Source organism: Perca flavescens, chromosome 5 (assembly GCF_004354835.1).
Source record: "Perca flavescens isolate YP-PL-M2 chromosome 5, PFLA_1.0, whole genome shotgun sequence".
Classification (NCBI taxonomy): domain Eukaryota; kingdom Metazoa; phylum Chordata; class Actinopteri; order Perciformes; family Percidae; genus Perca; species Perca flavescens.
In genome coordinates this window covers 12077557-12092473 of record NC_041335.1, presented here as the reverse complement: position 1 = coordinate 12092473, position 14917 = coordinate 12077557, and the positions used below count along the sequence as shown (strand labels likewise).

Sequence of the window (14917 nt, the reverse complement as noted above, 5' to 3'; positions counted from 1 at the left end):
ATCTTCATGCTAGTGCTGATTTCATCGATAGCCTACTAATGATTGGTTTGGCTAAAGACTTTACTCAACACTTATAAAAGAAATATAGATCCAATCACCATTGCAGAACTGGATATATATCTTTTGTTTGATTGTAACATGCTTGGTATAGCTATTACTTCATCAATTTACAAAGTCTTAATTGTGATTCATTTTAAGACAAATGAATGCCAAGAGTGATCCTCACTAGATAATTTTGTGGCAATAAGGATGAGCCAATTAGTCATGCATGGGTTTATGGGATGCAGCCAAAGCAATCATTAAGAAAAGTAGATTTTGAGAGCGAGTGTAACATCCTACCTTGGACCAGACAACATTTGGCTTGGGAACTCCGCTGGCCTCGCATGATAGTGTGATGGCTACACCCTCGTTAGCTATGTAGTGGTACGGACCAGCGTTGATCTCAGGGGGCACTGTGGAAGAAGTAGGTCACAAAACACAGCTGTCTGACTGCCTGGACCACAGTATTATCACTGGCCTTAGCCAGGCAGCAGTGTCAGCGCCGGAGGCATTTCTTCATTACAAACCGATGATGAACCGTAATCTGGCCTGTCTGTCATTACGCGCCTATGAACAAAATGAGCCTTTCATCACAGCGCGCAATGAATGAAGCCTCTCACTATGATGCCAGCAGGTGGTCAAGTCACTGACATATTGTTGTTTTCCATGCTGAGTCAGCACATTGTTGACATGACTGTCCAAAAACCGTAATCTTTGGTCCAAACCTGCCAGCGTCTCTAGCATTAAGAAACTGTATTCAGGGAAGTGAACTTAAAGGAATAGTTTGACATTTTGGGAAAGGCTTATTTGCTTTGTTGCTGACAGTTGAGATGAGAAGATTGATACCCCTATATTGATGGAGAGAGGTATTGATCTTTTTCATCTAAAGCTTGGCAAAAAAGCAAACACGATTTCCAAATGTAGGACAATTTCTTTAACCTGCGCTCTTACCGTGGACCTCCAGGCTGACAGTGACGTTCATGGAGCCTGCTACATTCACCGCAGTGCAGACATATGTCCCAGCATCCTCTGGGATGGCTCTTTCAATATACAAACTGCCATCACTCCTCAGGAACATCCTCCGATTCAGCTGAACCTGTGCAGAGGAGAAACGACTGTTGTCACACAGCAACACAGAGATGATCTGCGTGACGAACAGAACGTATTTGAAAGTTGAATACTAGTCAGTCTTACAGGTTTTCCATTTTGGGACCAGTGTCTTTCTGGAAGAGGTATTCCATCCAACAGCATGCAAGGAATACTCAGGGACTGGCCGATGCCAGTGGTGATGATTGGGGAACCCTGCACCAAGAGAGGGGGCTCTGCAGGAAATGTTAAGATATAAATACTAAACAAGAGCAGGAAAATGTGAAAGTATTTTAGCTTTGGAGTAGCTGCCATTGTCTCTAAAATAAACAGTAGCAGATAGATAAGAGAGCTTAGACAAGCCTACCCAGTCCAGTGACACCAACTCTGGCCTCTGATTTAATGGTTCCAAACTGGTTCTTGGCCTCGCAGATGTACAGCCCTTCATCATCCAGCCAGACATCTGTAGTCAAACACATAGTAAACCAGCATCTCTACACTTACTGAGAAAGAACTATTTATCTAGAAAAAAAAACATGTTAATAGCAGTTAAATCCCCTACACAATACTAGTGGTATTATTGGTTTGACTGTGCTGTAATTAAGAGTTAAAAATAGAAAGTAACGGGATTAATGGGTTTGCCTCAGCTGCCAGCCTGCTGACACACGTGTCCTACTCGGTAAGTTCTCTGGAGATCACATGTTGGAACATCAACATGTGTACGGTATGAGTTTGCATGTGACACAATATAGATAGACATTTTCTAAAACAACGGCAGGTAAAAAAAATAAATAAATAAAGCCATACGCAACAGATTGAGCTAATTAGGTCAGACGGCAGCCACAAATGGAAACAATGACCGAGGCAGCCCATGCAAATTTGTCCGTTCGCTCTCCAATACAACATTACGCACACTATAAACATTTAGTCTCAGGGGCACAAAGGATCACCTTCAGTGGCCAAGATTAGTCATATTGCAGGCTGAAAGGCCTCCAGTGTTCACAATTTAAATTCCCATATGCCCTGATGGAAATACAATCTCACAACGAAGGAGAAACACTTACAAAGGGACACCTACTCTTGCAGACTGATTAACAGAATTAAAGTGACTTTTTTTAGGTTAAGTCTTTCACAGAGCAGAAGAAGTGCTTTTAGCAGGATGGATACTGCTTATATATACACGGTAACTTTAACGATGGCATCCTGATTCCCTCCCTCTCTTAAGAAAAGCTGAATTTAATATGAAAGGCTGCACCTCTTCTATATATAATCACTCTAAAAATTGCAGTCATGCCAGTCAGTGCAAAGCAACCATGAAGCTGCATTAGCCTGCACTGCAGACCAAAGCTCTTTTCTGTGACAGTGTTTCACGGACAACTCACTCTGGATTAGAAGATGTCCGCTCTCCAGCTGCATTGTTCTGCTGCGGCTGTCTGTCCTCGGACGAATCTGTCTGCCGTCCCGTCTGCGCCAGGTGACCGTCGGCTGCGGGGAACCTCGGGCAAGGCAAGGGAGGGTGATGTTCTCACCTACGTTTGCCATCACGTCAACCGGTGCCTCCGAGAACAATGGGCCCGCTGTGGAGGGAAGAGGGAATTTTCCCTTTGTGTATATTTTGTGAGAAAAAAAAAAAAAAAGATTTATGTGGAACACTGAAGTGCGGTCTCACCTCCAACCTCCAGACTGACAGTGCCGGCTGAGGTTCCAGCAGAGCTGCTGGCCACACAGCTGTACTGACCAGCGTCGACCTCCTGCACCCCTCGAATGTGCAGCGTCCCGCGGTGGACATCCTGCTCGACGAAAGGAGCAGAGCCCACCTCAAGCTCACCTGGAAACACACGGGAAGCAAGCCCATTGGTCTCTTATATGAACCTTCATCAGTCGCTTTTATGTTCGCTTTTATGTTCCCATCTTTATTTTACCTTTGAACCAGTGAACCAGAGGAGGGGGAATGCCTGTGGCTTGACACTCCAGAGTCGCAACACCACCAACAGATACAAGTACGACCTGCTGCGCCACAGTTATTCTAGGCACCTCTGGAGGATAGAAAAGAAAGTAGGGCTGTGCAATTAATAAAAAAAATGTATTGCGATTATGATTTTGCCTCCTAAGGAGCACAAAAACTGAAAAATCAATAAACAAGTAATAATAATTTATACTGTTTATTGATCCCAGTGGGGATATTACAATTTACACTCCGTTTGTAAGAAATCACTACACACAGGCATGAAATACACACAGATGCTTAGGACCTATTCATGCAAAAATGGAGAGATGTCAGAGTGAGTGGACCAGCGCCTTGAGCGGTAATGTTTTGTTCTGTACGGGACTTGAACCAGCAACCCTCCGGTTACCAACCCAACTCCCTACGGACTGAGCTAATGCCATCCCAGCATTTGAATGGGAAAAGTATTAAGGGAAATTTCACAGTTCAAGGTGTTTTCACTGTTTTTCAATCACTGCAACGTTTTTCCAAAAGTCAACAAGTAATCGTGTTAAATAATCGGGATTTCAATATTGACCAAAATAATCATGATTGTGATTTTTGTACATAATCCAGCAGCCCTAAAAGAAAAGCAGTTTGATTGTGCATTCTTGAATCATATTTAATTTATAGCAATTTGCCAGATCTGGAAATAATAATAATGTTGGATAAAATCAGTAAAGGCTGCAGAAGAGACCTGGGGTAAATATAGAAACCCCCCACACACACACACACACACACACACACACACACACACACACACACACAACGGGTTAGATGCTTTAAGAACAGGCAGACAGGAATGACACAATCCATCACACAAGACTTTCGCTGCCTTCACAGATCATTGTTGTTAAAGATGTCATTCGGAGACAAAAGTGTGTATAAAAGGACGCCCCAGGAAGAGGCTGCCACAGTCCATCAGTTTTGAGGTTTCTGTAAACCACTAACTGACATGCCATGACTAAAACTTTGGGCCTACAACTGTCAGCGCTCACACAATAAGAAGAGAAATATCCTTTTTCGTGAGATGGCAGCAGCATGTGGCCACACTCGCTCTACCCAGAGCTGGATATCATTCACAGATTGATTCAAAACAAATGTTCCAGAACAATAGTCAACAACACAGATTCAAAAGAAGAAGTGCTTTCTTATTTGAAGTCTAAAAAAATGAATGCTTACAGAAACAATTATTCATAAAATGAACACAGAAATAAAAAATACAAAAGAGAGATTAAATGGTAAAAAGGCTCATTCAGCAACAGCTTATTTTCACGTTGGCCCCCTCGACATCTGTAAGGATATCATGTTTTACCTGTAAACGTAAGTGACACAGACTGCGAGGCCATCCCTGCCTCATTGGTTGCTAAACATGTGTAGTTCCCAGCATCCTCTGGGAGAGCCCCTCTGATGGTCAGAACTCCATGTTGGTTTAGACTCAACCTGCATGACGCAATAGACAGAATTCATGGTTGTTGACTCTTCTTGATTACATGTGCAGATGTAAACCGCCAATTCATCTCTAACCCTTTCTGCTATTCTTGGGTATCATGAGAGAAATGTTTCTTTGAATATGTATTTTACACAGGCATATAAAGTACTTGTGGTTTGGAAAAAAAAAATGACGTTAAATCTCCAAAGTGATGCAAACGAGATGTGGCATGTAGTTAAAGTGGAATGTAATGACTCTCTGAGTCCTCTGTGCCGGAGGTGTTGAGTGGGCTGAGAGTTCCCTTACCTCGGCCGATTAGTGAGGAACATGTTTCCATGGCTCCAGAAGAGCTGGGGAGAGGGGGAGCCGGACGCCGAGCAGACGAGGCGGATCTCGTCCCCTCGGGAGAAAGCCTGGCCCAGGGGGTGAACTACCACAGAAGGAGCCTCTGCAATTTGAAGTCAAACAGAGGCAAAATGCTGACTACGACTAGGGCCTTGTCACCGCTGGCTGCATGATGTAACTTATAACTTCCCTATCACAAGTTTAACATCAGTAAACTCCTGATGACAGTCGGCTACAATGCAGTTACCGGCACCTACCGTGTCTGACATCATTGCATTACAAACATCTGAGTGTGTGCCCTTGGTAGAAGCCACACTTTTTTTTAAACATACATCAATAATGGCTGATGAGGAACTTTTTCTGACAAGGAAGTGGCTCAATCTAACTCTGAGGAGGTTAAGCCAATAATGTAAAACGGATGACGGGGACCTGAGGGGAGCCCCGAGGCCCCCGATGTGTTAAGCGTTTAAGCAGATGATCAGCAGGGTATCGCGCTGCCGTACCTGGAACCAGAAGCCACGTGGTGATTCTGCTGTCTCCGTGGGCGTTGGTGGCCACACAGTGGTACTCCCCAGCATCCTGAGTCCGCACCCCGCTGATCTGCAAGGATGAGTCGGACAGCAGCTTCACCCTCTCCGAGCGCGCCCGGATGGTACGTCCCGCTCGGTACCAGGTCAAGTTGTGGCGCATGGAGCCTTCCACCTGGCAGGACAGCACGGCCACGGCTCCCACCGAGGAAGTCACATTCACTGCCGGCTTCAGGACCGGAGGAGGCTCTGTTTTCATGGAAACGCAACCAAAACATCGAACTGCCGTTGTCAGAGGTGACCAAACAGTTTAACAGAAAGAGTTTACTCTTTCATACAAATGTTTGTGCTGGCATGCTTTGTGTCATTTATAATCATTTTAACCATGAATCTAAGATAAAAATAAAATGGCTGGAACTTATTTCAAAGCCTTTGCTGTGACTGTGATGCATGCAGGCAAGACGACTGAGGAGGTGTGTGTGTGTGCTTGGATCGTTGTGTGAATGTGTGTGAGACATACCTCTAACAGTCAACTGTGTTAAGGCCCGTCCCTGTCCTGCACTGCTCTGCACTACGCACTCATACAGGCCTTCATCCTCCGCTGACACATGGGCAATCTCCCATGATGCTACAGCAGAATTCCTGATACAAAGACACGTTTGGTTCGTTGGAATATGACAATAGCAACAAGATCCCATTTTACATCACATTCAATTAGTATCTCACACACACACACACACACACACACACACACCTCATGAATGTAATTTAAAGCAGAGCGTCAACACCGAGAAAGAATAGGCGCTTTGTTTATTTCTCAAGATGACACAATCGAATATGTAATGTTTACAAAATGAACGGTGTATACATGTTTTCTGACAGACGAGCCAATAAAACTTAGCAGTCAAGCAGCACTAATACTTTACAGACGAGACCTGCTCGCTGTAAGAGTAGTGAGGGACCTAATTAGCGTAACAGCAGCTAATGGGCGAAATAAGCCGCAGCATCTGAAGGAATCTGAATCTGGAATTGGGAAAGCGAGCCAAATGTTCCATAGCGCTGAGTGAACAGAGGAAAAGACTCACTGAAAGAACTTCTCCTCTCCCAGCGTTATCCCACTTCTGGTGAATCTTAGCCTGTAGGGAATGTCACTCTCCACCGAGCAGCCAATCACAGCCGGCTGCATGTAGAAGCCCTGCACCACATCAGGCATGCTCACAGCTGGGGGATCTACACGAGGGAGGAAACAAATATTAAAAGGTCACCAGAGAGATTGATGAGGTGTGAGAGACAGTGCGGAGTGGCTTTGGTGAGATATGTCTGCAGGGAGGGGGGGATGTCTTGCCAGGAACAATGTTGGTGTAGGAGACACTAGACAGCCTCTGGAAGCGGTAGCCCTCCTTGTCTTTGCCCGTCGCCTTGATGAAGAAGCTCTGGGAGGGGGTGCGCATCTCCGGGAGACTCCACAGTCCTTGCTGGCCGAGGTCAGGCGGCATAGGCACGGGGATGGTGCGCAACGAGCGGCCTGAGCCTGACATGAGCTCCACATGGCTGAGTTGACCCGGAGGCTTCAGGCCTGTACATTTCAGCAAAACATGGGCTGGAAGTCCTGAGAGACAAAAAAAAAAAAAAAAAAAAAAAAGATTGTCATGAAGTCATCTTCTGCACGTTTTCGAAGTCAAAGAAGACTCAAGAAGCTAACAGAAACACGTCCGTCGACCTTTAATCGGCCTCTCTCTGGTGTGGTTGAACTCTGACACGGGAACACTGGAAAAGCCGGCCCGGAAGTCAAGATCGCTGACTCCTGTGACCCTCAGAGTATGGCGCCCACTGCAGCTCACCTTTAGAAAGAAAGCGATAGTATTCCATTAGCCCGCAGTCGTGAAAAAAAGTCAAGAAACATATTTATGGACTGTTCTCCACAGCAGTACCTTCAGTTTCCAAGCCCCAGGTCTGGGAAACTTCAGGTTGACGACACGAGCCGAGTTGGGAATGTTCAGCAGCTCTTTCAGGCCCTGCGCTTCACCAACTACACGACCTGGAACACAAGAAAAGGAACCTTTTAAAGTAAAATATGGCTTCCCTTCTTTGGGGGGGGCACAGAAAATATTGTTAATTAATACGGCAGGAAAGAAAACAGCAGTGATGGAATGTAACTAAGTGCATTTACTCAAGTACTGTACTTAAGTGCACATTTGAGGTACTTGTACTGTACTTGAGTCTTTTCTTTTCATGCCACTTTCTACTTCTACTCCGCTACATCTCAGAGAGAAATATTCTACTTTTTACTCCACTACATTCATCCGACAGCTTTAGTTACTTTACAAATGAAGGTGTTTGCAGACAAAACTGCTGTAGTTAATAAAATACGATGTTTTATTAGAAATGAAAGTACCCAACAATATACAGGCCTACAGCTGAAATGATTAGCAGAATAAACACAGCACAGTTTTCACGTAGCATTTTCAATGCAGGACTTTTACTTGTAACAGAGTATTTTTTACAGTGTGGTATTAGTGTGGCATTAGAATACTTCTTCCACCACTGGAAAACAGTATTAACGGGATGTCTACCGAAGGGATCGCTGAGCTCGATTTGTGGTGCCAGTCCACTGAGTGACACGGTGACCTCTCGAAGGCTGGGGTCAAAGGGCACGTCCCACTTGTTCTCCTGGGCACTGTCATGGTTGGAGGACAGCAGGTTGACCTTCATGGCATGAACTGTCTCCTCCACCCACTTTAAAACCTGACAGGGGGGAGAAAAAACGGAGAGCGGCATGTCACGCTGGAGGAGACTAATTGGTCGGTGGATGAGGCTGGGATCCATCAAACTTAGAAAGACAGGATGGGGACAGGAAGGACATGACCACCACCACCACCAACCCCTTCCCTGGTCGAGCAGCAGACTGCTCTTCGTCTTCCGACTATTCGTTCATCGCAAAAGTATTCCTAAGAGGGATTTTGCCTAAACAAAGGAAAAAGTGAAACAGTGCTTCACTGTCAAACTGATAACATACAGTTTTCTGCACTCTCAAGCATGTATTCCCAGAGGAGCGTCCCTCACTGTGGAAGTCTGTCAGACAGCAGTCCCCCCCCTCGACACAGCTTTAATCAATTTACGAGGCTTGTTCCTCAGAATACAAAGTAGCGTTGCCTTTGTTTTACACTTTTATTGTATATTCCACAGTATCAACCTGGCTGACGTGCAGGCACGATCGTATATGGACAGAAATGGCTGGCTGTTTCCCACTTTTCTGTTAAATCGGTTAAACTTAAGAAGCCAGATGAGGTCAGACTGTGACACAAATTAGGATTGCAGGAGGCTCACTTCTTAAATGAGTCATTCCACCACTCAGAGCAAAGATTACCCAAAGTCTGAAATAATGGCGGACAGTTTGATTATATTTATTGGCAAAAACGATCATTACTTAGACTAGAATTTCCCTCAGAGGTTCGCCAAAGAAATATCTGACAATATAGAATTTCAGTTTAGACACGTGCTTGACCTTCTAGGTGTAATCGTTACAATGGTTTAGAGTAAGGATACAGCTTCCCTTTTGTTTGCTCTCAAATGAAAACAGAAGCAGAGCACTGTTATTTTACAGAGTCTCGTTTCAGTCTTCCATCTTCCAAATGCTTAACAAGCAACTGCTGTCTAGTATTTGTTTTGACCTTCTATGGAGAGGCATTATGGCTGAGCTGCGTCTGTAATAAAACACACTGAAAACATTTCTTCGGCGGGCCCTTGGAGACGGAGCCAACGGCAACACATTTTAAGACATTTACGAAAGGGAGCAAAAACTGAAACAAGGAAAGCCTTTGATAATTTAATTATCAGGCCTCCGCTTTTTTTTTTTTTGTCTATCAGGTCCACCGGGTGCTGACAGCAGCTGGTTCCTCTCGCCGTTTTTACAACTGGAAACAGCTGTAATGTCTGCCACATGTGCAGCCATCACCAGCAGAGCAGGAAACTGCGAAGAAGTGACCTACATCTGCCCCAAGGATAGTGTCTATTGCTTATGCAAGAGAGCAGAGAGGAGTGGACATTACTCAGACTTCAGATGAAAGGAACTGGAGTGCAGAGATGGGACGACTTGCCTTTCGGGGGCCATGGTAGGTCTGGAGGAGCACGTTGAGTTCTGCAGCCACTCCCCGTCTTAACCACACTGGGAATGCAGAGGATCTTAAGTCCTGTGAAACCTCATCCGGCGTGTCTCAGTTGAACGGGCTTACAGGACTGTTACAGGAAGGACCCCCCTCCGCTATTCATAGAAGCATGACAGATGGGCCACAGAAGAAGGGTTAGCTAAGGCTGTGGTGATGCTGTATTCCCCTCACTCCGCCAGGTGCATTACCTGCCCGAGAAAACAAAAAGAAAACACGTGGCTGTGCAGTGGTTAAGCACAACAGCTTGACTCCAGACCTCCCAGTGGGGAGAGGTCAGCTTAGTCCTCACCCAGGCTTAAACACCACAACTGCTGACATTTGCAGGAAGATGTACCGCTACAAATCAAGGCTATTAGAGCGAATCAGTCCCAGATGGAACCCATGCTCTCTTCTCAGTGGGGGGGGTTTCGTTACACACACCTGCCGAGGCTTTGCATGGCACAAGTGGCCCGTATTTGAGAGTGGCAGGTACACCATAAATGGTGCCTTTGTTTAGCGCACTCAGGAAGACAAGGATACCTGGGTTTTGTTTTATGTCTGACAACCATAACCAGCCCCTCAACTCACTACTGCATCCACGTAATGAGGAAACCATGAGGGCAATGTTATACATTACTCTTAAAAGACACTTGAGTTCAGCGTCTGTGCAGCTTTCTAGGGAGAAACACACAACAACGTGGCCATATCCTATGCTGCAAAACCGCATCTTCATCACATGCATATTTAAAACCCTGTTTCTGTCAACCTTATCTGGAAGCTAACGCATCGCAGCCCTCATTTTGTGATCAGCGCTTCAGGCAACCTATGGTTAGGGATTGCATCATTACCATGAGGAGCACAGATCACGGTCCAGGTTTGACAGCACATTAGCGGGGGTTTCTCAGCCACGCTCTTGTTGGCGCATCCTCTCGTTGATCATAAGCAGTCGAAATTTAAAAGAGCGTAAAGAGTGCGGTACGTAGAGCTGACAATGAGTTGTTGTGTGAGGACTTGGAGCCCACTCCACTGGGCAGCTGTGTTGGAAGGAGGGAAGCTGTGACAGATCATATCCTGGGATTAGAGTGTAAAATAAGCAGTCTGTTTTCTCTCCATTCTCCCCTCCCCCTTCCCCCCTCCCCTCCCCAGAGACCACAAAATGATTTTGGATATTTTGATTTGGCTGCACTTTATTACTTACTTTACTTTAACTGCTATTACGAGGGTATATTTGGTTAGATTTGTACTATTTCTGAGGTTTTTAAAGATTAAAGGATTTGCTTTAATTTGGTAAAAGCATGCCACCCAAGAGCTATAATCACACAGGTCTAAAAACTAATAACACGACATGACATACACTAATTCAAACTGGATCCAAGACAAATGTGTTCACATGTACATGTAACAGTACTCTAAGAACATGTGAAAATAATTTAGGCGACTTTAGCACGAAGCCATCTGGGGTTGAGGTGTGATGGCTAGAGTAAAGTTTGGTCTCTTTTGCAGCACACAAATCACATTCATACACTCCTTAAACAGCTGGCTGTATTATGAAGTGGTTATGAACCGAGCTGCCCCACACACAGGCACTGTATGTTTAGCTACATACAAGCATGACTTGACAGGAAACAGAGCCCCAAACACACACACACACACACACACACACACACACACACACACACACACACACACACACACACACACACACACACACACACACACACACACACACACACACACACACACACACACGTCTGAGTTCAGAGGTTCAGTGGGCCACCAGTGTGCAGAGCTGCTGGCTCCAGCTCAACGCTGTCCAGCCATCTCCTGTGTTGACACGCAGGATACCAGTGTCTCTTTCAGAGGAAACTCTGGCTTCTTTGGCGTCTGCCGGGGAAGTGAGCCCTGCTGTCTTTGGCTTCTTGGACAGGGCTTCTGTTACATGCTGCTTCCGATACGAAAGAGTTACACACCAGTATCATATGAACAGGAAGTTTAAAATCAGCTCTGGAATCATTTGATTACACTGAATGAAATCGCTGTTATTACATCACTGGGTCATTTTCTCTTCTTTTTTTTTTAAAGATAACGTTTTGGGCATTTTAGACCTTTATTATATAGGACAGCTGAAGATGTGAAAGGGGAGAGAGACGTGGAATGACACGCAGCAAAGGGCAGCAGGTCGGGGTTGAACCTGCGGCCGCTGGGACAAGGCCTGAGCCTTTGTACATGGGGTGCACACTCTACCAGGTGAGCTATCCAGGCGCCCCAGATATTTTTTCTTCTGCTCTTGCACTTCACATAACGATTTTTAAAATCAATTCTTTTCCCCAGAATCTATAGTTTTTATTTCTTTTTTTTAACAAATGATTCACCGAAATATTTTCTGTTTATACGGTACCGCTGACATCTTACTACATCATATCAGTTTCCTGCAAAACAGACCGGAAGCAGAAAATGCAGAAAAGTTATGTACTTCTTTACAAATTAAATAAATGTCAGACTGACATGTGATGTGCATTTATTTTTAAAAAACAATTAGTTTTTATAAATGTCTATGTCTATATATATATATATATATATATATATATATATATATATATATATATATATATATATATATATATATAATGATATATATATATTATATAAAAGTTGAATTATACACTTCCAGAGACTATATATATATATATATATATATATATATATATATATATATATATATACACTTCCAGAGACTATATATATATATATATATATATATATATATATATATATATATATATAGTCTCTGGAAGTGTATAATTCAACTTTTGTTTTTGTTAAAGAAGGAAAAGAAAATCGCAACAATACTTCTAGAATCACAATAATTGAAAATCCCAATACGAATCGAATCAGCACTCATGTATCGTGAAAAGAATGGAATCGGGACAAAAGCATATCGTCCCAGCCCTACTTTCCATATTCATAAACAGCACTCAATTCTACTTTATATGAGTAGAATCAGTGGAATGTATGTTAAATCATGTATTATGTATGCAGATGTGTTAATGGTTTGGTGAAAGTAGCAGTGCCATGTACTCTTTCATGCTCTCACCTCGTTGACCTGCTGCTTGTCCAGGTGAAAGATCTGTCCAGAGGAGGTGGCAGCGATCTCCTCATACACCCTGTAGCCAGGCTGAGAGCGGTCCCCACAGTCCCCGGTCAAAACAAATACCACCTGGGAATAAAGGGGGGGGGGGGGGGGGGGGGGGGGCAGGAAGAGTTAAGAGGATTACTACTGTTCAGTGTTTGCTTTCTACGGACTGGCTTTCAGCTGGCTCCAAAGTGACGCTAATGCTCATTGTCATGCTTCATGTAGAGGCTGAGACTAGAGTGACTTTAAAGAGACTTTCCCTTGCTCAGCTGAGCGTCGGGGAACTTCATTGGAATGTAGATCTTTCACAGCATGCCACTGTATTCCTTTTGTTACAGCGTGTGATAAATGCAAAGATACTCAAACCTCTGTGGGCCAGGACTTGTATTTAAACATTTACATTAAACCATGTTCCTGCTAACCAGTGGTGGAAGAAGTATTCAGATTCTTTACTTAAGTAAAAGGACTAATACCACACTGTAAAAAAAAGTCAAAGTCCTGCATTGAAAATATTACTAACTTACTTAGTTACTAATTAAGTAAAAGTATGTAAGTATCATCAGGAAAATGTACTTAAAGTATTAAAAGTAAAAGTACTCAATGCAGAAAAATCCTCACATTTTACAAACTGGAAACGATCCAAACAGTTCTGTCAATCAACTAAGTGTTTAATCGGCTAATCATTTCAGCTGGACTTGTCAGCCTGTATATTGTTGGGTAGTTTCATTTATAATCAAACATTGTATTTTATGAACTATGTGTGTTTTGTTTGCAAAAAGCTTAATTGGTAAAGTAACCAGTAACCAAAGCTGTCAGAGTAATGTAGTGGAGTTAAAAAGTACAATATTTCCCTCTCAAATGTAGTGGAGTAGAAGTAGAAAGTATAACGAAAATAAAAATAATTTGAGTAAAGCACAAGTACCTCAGATTTGTACTTAAGTACAATACTTAAAGCAACACCAAAGCACTTTTCCTCTTCGGTCCCCCTACAGGTTGGAAGCGGAATTGTCCATTACCGCTCTCATTGAAACTAAAGATCCGCTACCCCGATCTGGCAAACTTGCATAGTGCGGTTATAGCCGTTAGAGGGCCGAGAGCGAATGCAGAAGTGCCGTTCACCCTGTTACGAGTTGATGAACCACTGAAACAATTTTGGAAACATTATTTTAAGGTACAAAAGAATCTTTGGTGTTGCTTTAAGTTAAATGTACTTATTTACATTCCACCACTGAACATCACTAAACATCACCTAAACAGCATTTAGATAATTAAGGGAGAGTTTAACAAGACTAATGAATGTTTGCATACATGATTTTTGTACTATTTTGATATCATATAGCGGTTAAATGCCAACATTGGACTGATGCAGTATATATATATATATATATATATCCCAGACCTTCCTCCACAGCGCTGCGGAGGAGGGTCTGGCTAGTCCACACAGCATTCCGGGATGGGAGAAAAACGTGCTCTGGTTTATTGTCATTTCTTTAAACCAATCACAATTGTCTTAGGCGGTTCTAAGCGCTGTACGGAGCCTCTGCAAAATAGCCACCGGGAAGTAACTTGTTTTGGTGGAACATGTGTACGTTCAAAGGTTGCTTCAGTCGTGCAGCAGAAAACTCAGATTGGACAGATAGTCTAGCTAGCTGTCTGGATTTACCCTGCGGAGATCTGAGGAGCAGTTCACCATTAGTCCTCATAAATCCACCGGAGTTTAAAATGGCAACACAAAGAAAGCGAAAGTTACCGGACATCCAGCCAAAATGAAAGTCATCCGGCGGAATTTAAGGCGGTACCTGAACAATCCCGGAAGTGAAACGTCGTGGCTATAGACAAATGAGACCCTTCCAACCCTGCCCAACTTTCCAGGACTGTACCTGCGATTGGCGGAGCTGCACCAGCTGCAGAACGTCTCTCTTCAGCCGGTAGTCTTTGGCTCTGGCGTCAGTGAACACGTAGATGAAGGATCCAGGCAGGGAAACCTCTAAGGCTTTCTTTATGGCTCCTATGCTCATCTCGGGGCAGTCGCCCCCACCCTGGGTGAAAGAATCACACATGATCAAAGAAACTGTAAATCTTATTACATATATACTCAAACAACTGTGTCATATAGCTCAGCATTTGGAATAGAGTCTAATTTAGCAGGGACACAGGTTATGGCAAATATTACATAGAAACATTTAAAACACAATATTCTTTAAAGCAATACTAAGTAACTTTTGA

The 14917-nt window shown here is 43.7% G+C and overlaps 1 protein-coding gene across 1 annotated transcript in view; it reads right to left on the bottom strand.

Annotated features, from left to right (window-relative positions):
- Positions 1 to 14917, bottom strand: part of hmcn2 (hemicentin 2) — a 54813-nt gene that overhangs the window by 37008 nt on the left and 2888 nt on the right. The window contains exons 4-21 of the mRNA XM_028577788.1: positions 14572 to 14730; positions 12653 to 12775; positions 7987 to 8158; positions 7345 to 7451; positions 7134 to 7254; positions 6759 to 7022; positions 6499 to 6643; positions 5934 to 6055; positions 5390 to 5662; positions 4848 to 4989; positions 4425 to 4552; positions 3048 to 3161; positions 2795 to 2953; positions 2508 to 2702; positions 1493 to 1588; positions 1234 to 1361; positions 991 to 1135; positions 340 to 452 (exon numbers count right to left, since the gene is read on the bottom strand). Of these exons, the coding sequence (XP_028433589.1) occupies positions 340 to 452; positions 991 to 1135; positions 1234 to 1361; positions 1493 to 1588; positions 2508 to 2702; positions 2795 to 2953; positions 3048 to 3161; positions 4425 to 4552; positions 4848 to 4989; positions 5390 to 5662; positions 5934 to 6055; positions 6499 to 6643; positions 6759 to 7022; positions 7134 to 7254; positions 7345 to 7451; positions 7987 to 8158; positions 12653 to 12775; positions 14572 to 14730 (2706 nt within the window). The remainder of the gene's footprint in view (positions 1 to 339; positions 453 to 990; positions 1136 to 1233; positions 1362 to 1492; positions 1589 to 2507; positions 2703 to 2794; positions 2954 to 3047; positions 3162 to 4424; positions 4553 to 4847; positions 4990 to 5389; positions 5663 to 5933; positions 6056 to 6498; positions 6644 to 6758; positions 7023 to 7133; positions 7255 to 7344; positions 7452 to 7986; positions 8159 to 12652; positions 12776 to 14571; positions 14731 to 14917) is intronic.